Source organism: Mya arenaria, chromosome 9 (assembly GCF_026914265.1).
Source record: "Mya arenaria isolate MELC-2E11 chromosome 9, ASM2691426v1".
Taxonomy (NCBI): Eukaryota; Metazoa; Mollusca; class Bivalvia; order Myida; family Myidae; genus Mya; species Mya arenaria.
The window spans coordinates 287,170-291,493 of NC_069130.1; the positions used below are offsets into that span (position 1 = coordinate 287,170).

At 36.7% G+C, this 4,324-nt stretch overlaps 1 protein-coding gene across 1 annotated transcript; it reads right to left on the reverse strand.

Moving 5' to 3' along the window:
* Window positions 1–1,400: 1,400 nt before the first annotated feature.
* Window positions 1,401–3,451, reverse strand: LOC128245480 (uncharacterized). Its single transcript, XM_052963662.1, has 2 exons — window positions 3,088–3,451; window positions 1,401–2,813 (listed from the first exon to the last, which is right to left on the reverse strand). The coding sequence occupies exons 1-2, from the start codon at window positions 3,380–3,382 to the stop codon at window positions 1,996–1,998; spliced, it is 1,113 nt and encodes a 370-aa protein (XP_052819622.1). The 5' UTR covers window positions 3,383–3,451; the 3' UTR covers window positions 1,401–1,995.
* Window positions 3,452–4,324: the final 873 nt, after the last annotated feature.

The following is a 4,324-nucleotide window of genomic DNA, read 5'->3' on the forward strand; positions in this document are numbered from 1 at the left end:
AGTATTGAAACGCTACTATTTCTGGAACATTGATGAGTAAAACGTCAGATGTTCAACCTAACATCCTTCGCCTTGATATCCAATATGTATATGAAACACTACAATTCAACAAAACAACACATCTAGTATCCAATGTTTGATAGAAAATAGTTTAATTACATTTCAAATAATCGTTTCTAAATCTGATTCTCAAACTTGGACCAAAGTTGTAAAAGAATAAGAGCGCATTGACACAATAACTAACATAACGGAAAGATGGTTTATTTAAATGTAGATACACTTACAAATGCTCCTAACACATACATGTTTGTTTACAAATAATACTGCAACAAACATAGTAAATATTGCAATAATACAGCAACAAACATAGTAAATATTGCAATAATACAGCAACAAACATAGTAAATATTGCAATAATACAGCAACAAACATAGTAAATATTGCAATAATACAGCAACAAACATAGTAAATATTGCAATAATACAGCAACAAACATAGTAAATGTTGCAATAATACAGCAACAAACATAGTAAATGTTGCAATAATACAGAACCAAACATTGTAAAACATGCAATGATACAGCAACAAACATAGTAAATATTGCAATAATACAGCAACAAACATAGTAAATATTGCAATGATACAGCAACAAACATAGTAAATATTGCAATAATACAGAAGCAAACATTGTAAAACATGCAATAACACAGAAGCAAACATTGTAAAACATGCAATGATAATACAGAACCAAATATAGTGAAACAGGCAATAATAATACAAAAGCAAACATTGTAAAACATGCAATAACACAAAAGCAAACATTGTTAAACATGCAATTATACAGAAGCAAACATTGTAAAACATGCAGTAATAATACAGAACCATGTATGGTGGAACAGGCAATAATAATGCAGAACCAAAGATAGTTAAACACTCAATAATAATACAAAAACATACAAGGTTAATGAAAAAAAACTAATGAACAGTAGTATTGCTGTTCGAATTCCTTGTTTCATCATTTTTAATTATAAATGTACGAATATGTTTTAACGTCCATCGTTCGTTGATGCTAACAACTCCAGCAATGTTTTCAATGTTCAATCATAACAACCCAAGCAATGTCTTCACAGTACGATACTAACAACTCCAGCAATGTACACACAGTCCAATACTAACAACTCCAGCAATGCCTACACAGTTCTCACTAACAACTCCAGTAATGTCCACACAGTTCAATACTAACAACTCTAGCAATGTCCACACAGTTCAATACTGACAACTCTAGCAATGTCTTCACAGCTCAATACTAACAACACCAGCAATATATGCACAGTTCAATGATAAAAACTCTAACAATGTCAACATAGCTCAATGATAGAAGATCTAGCAATGTCTGCACAGTTCGATGATAAAAACTTTTTCCACACAACTCACTGGTAGCAACTCCAGCAATGTCAACACATTTCAATGATAGAAGCTCTAGCAATGTCCTCATAGCTCAATGATTGCAACTCTAGCAATGTCCTCATTCGAACATTTTTGAAGAGTCGTCATTTACATAAGGCTCTCTAATATCGCTATAACACTCACATTTTAAAACTAAGTTAAAAACTTGTTCTACTTCTTGATCGATTGAAACAAATACTGGTCAGTAAAGGATTGTCGCATTATTTGGCTGAAGTTAACAACACAAAGTATATAAAGTGCCTGCTTGTAAAAGTATATATACACGTGTGTAGATAGTTTAGAGAAAATACATTGCTAAATTGCATATGAATGTGTCAAATACAATACATTTCCCTTGACAAGCAGGCACTTTATGCATACCTTTTGTAAGCATTAGCGTAGAGTTAGAACATAGTATACGGTTTTCTGTTTGGCAATTGTTCATGATAAACATTAAATCACAAATGAGTTTATGCTCAGCCGAACGACAGTGTCCTTGTTGCAGATGGATATAAAATGAAGTAAAGGATGCAAGGTATTTCTGGTAGTTTACTGATTTGCAAGGTCGTAAACATTTACACGATTATCATTCCCTCCAACGAGGAGTTTTTTATTTGTCGGACAGTAAGCCACTGTGTACGGACGCTTCATCCCATCGTTCGTCTCCAGTATAGTCTTCATTCTACCATCAAGCCCGGAAATCACCATTACGGTGTTGCTGCAACAAACGATCACCTGTCCCCCACCCACGTCCGCGAGGCCGCCAAGATCAACCAGTTCCTCGTAAGATTTTTTTTGAAGCACTTCCCCCTGCAGGCTCATCTGCAATAACGTTCGGTTTTTGTCCGATACATATATGGTGCTAATATCGTCGCGACTTATGGTCAAGAAAGACGGACCATAAAATACTTTGTCTTGAAGCGGTGAATTACCAATGGTTTGTAAAACATCTCCATTCATAGTTCTTACTTCTATTCGAGGCGACGTGTGTGGAAATGTCAAGTAAAGCCTACCATCCTGGTGTGCTATTCCCCTGCAAAATGCCGACACTACAATATATTTGTCTGTTTCCAGTGCATTCCCAGTGTTGATAAACTGAACCTTGGTCTGATGCCCATAAGATAGAGTGACGGCGGCCCTGTCCTCCGGCAGCACGCAGACATCCCAGGGTTTTTCGTATAGCGACAGACGTGACGTCACCTTACCGGTGGTCAGGTCTAACGTTTTCAGACATTGGTTGTAAAGGTCAGCAAGGAGGAGGGTATCGGGCCTAAGCACGGCCGAGCCTCTTATCAAGCATGTTTTTGTGTCTTCCGGAGTCATAATGTTTATGTCAGTTGCACGGTTCCACTTAGTCGTAAAGAAGTCTGAATAATAATAATAATAATAATAATAATAATGATAATAATACTGATAATAATAATAAGAATAAGAAGCATATCGCAAAGCAATATAAGAAGTCAGGTCATATAAAAGAACCACGATATATTACATATTTTGATTCACCCAAAAGGTTTGCATGGAGAGCAAAAACGAGTCATTTAATTTAACTACTTTACCACTGAAATAAAACTTCGATTTCAGAGGTATTTCGTTTGTTATCGATCTATTCCTCTTAATTCCTTCGGTTTTTGCACCTACCTAAATGTTCAATAACCTTCCCTATCACGTCTTCCCACATCAGCAGGTCTTCGGTCTTCTTATCTCGACTAAACTTATATCGCGTCACCATGTTTTCCGTCTCAACTTTCTTTATCAATGTTTGCATATCACCCAGTATCTGTTGTGCATGTCTAGCTGTTACATAAATGTGGTTAGCGTTTTTGTCCTGCGCCTCTAGCCTAGATTTCGTCTCAGCCAGTGTTAATTTCGCAGCGTCTATATCTTCCCGCCATCTCTGTATACGGTCTGTGTCTTTCTTTCTTGCTTTGTCCATTGCTTCGACGAGCGCTTTTTCTTGTTTGTCGAGATATTCATTGATTTCTACTCTAAACTCTTCTAACCTTTTCAATTGGACTTGATTTAAATCAAGCACCGACTGTTTATCAGATTGAAGTTTTCTTTTCCAAGTGTTTAAATCTGCTTCAAGCTTTGCCACCTTGTCAACTAAAACCTTGAACTCGCTGCTTGCTGTGAAAGAATGCGCGACTTTTGGTATATAATCAATCTTGCAGGTCCTGTGGTTTAGAACAATGCAATCCCAGCAACCAAACTGCTCGTGTTCTGGGCAGTAGAACTTGCTTACTTCTGATGGATGGTCTTGGCAAAGATCTAAACCCGAGACGTCAGCAGCCTTTTGACTTGACGGATAATGAATTGGCATTTTTTGTTTGCCAAGCACATTGTGATATTTCGTGACCGTCAGTATCTCATGGACTTTGATGCATGATGGACAAATGTACACATTACAGTTGTTGCAGAATCCATGGGCCTCTTGTTCTTTCCCTTCGGCCCGGCATGGCTCGCAGAGGGGCGTCGCTTTCGCAGAGCCTGCAGCTACATCTGTGTTGGCTCTTCGGCCTGAAACTTCCATTTACAGGAAATGACGTACCTAAAATGAAAAGGAAACATTTCAAATTCTGAACAGAAACATGAAAATATATTTTATAAACACCCTATTCATAGATATTGGTGAATGCATGAGGCATATTACTCGATAACAACATCCCGCCATCCCTCTTTTCCCCAGCCAAAGTCTTAGTTTCGCCTTTCCATTGTGTTTATCAACAAAGTCATTGGTCAATTTTGTCTGCTGTTTTTTTGTCTTATTTCAATATGAGGGCGAATTGTTAACAAGTCATAATATGTAGATATATATCCAAAATTTATCAAATACACATTTGTCAATTATATTAAACTTATTAATGAAAAATGTTTC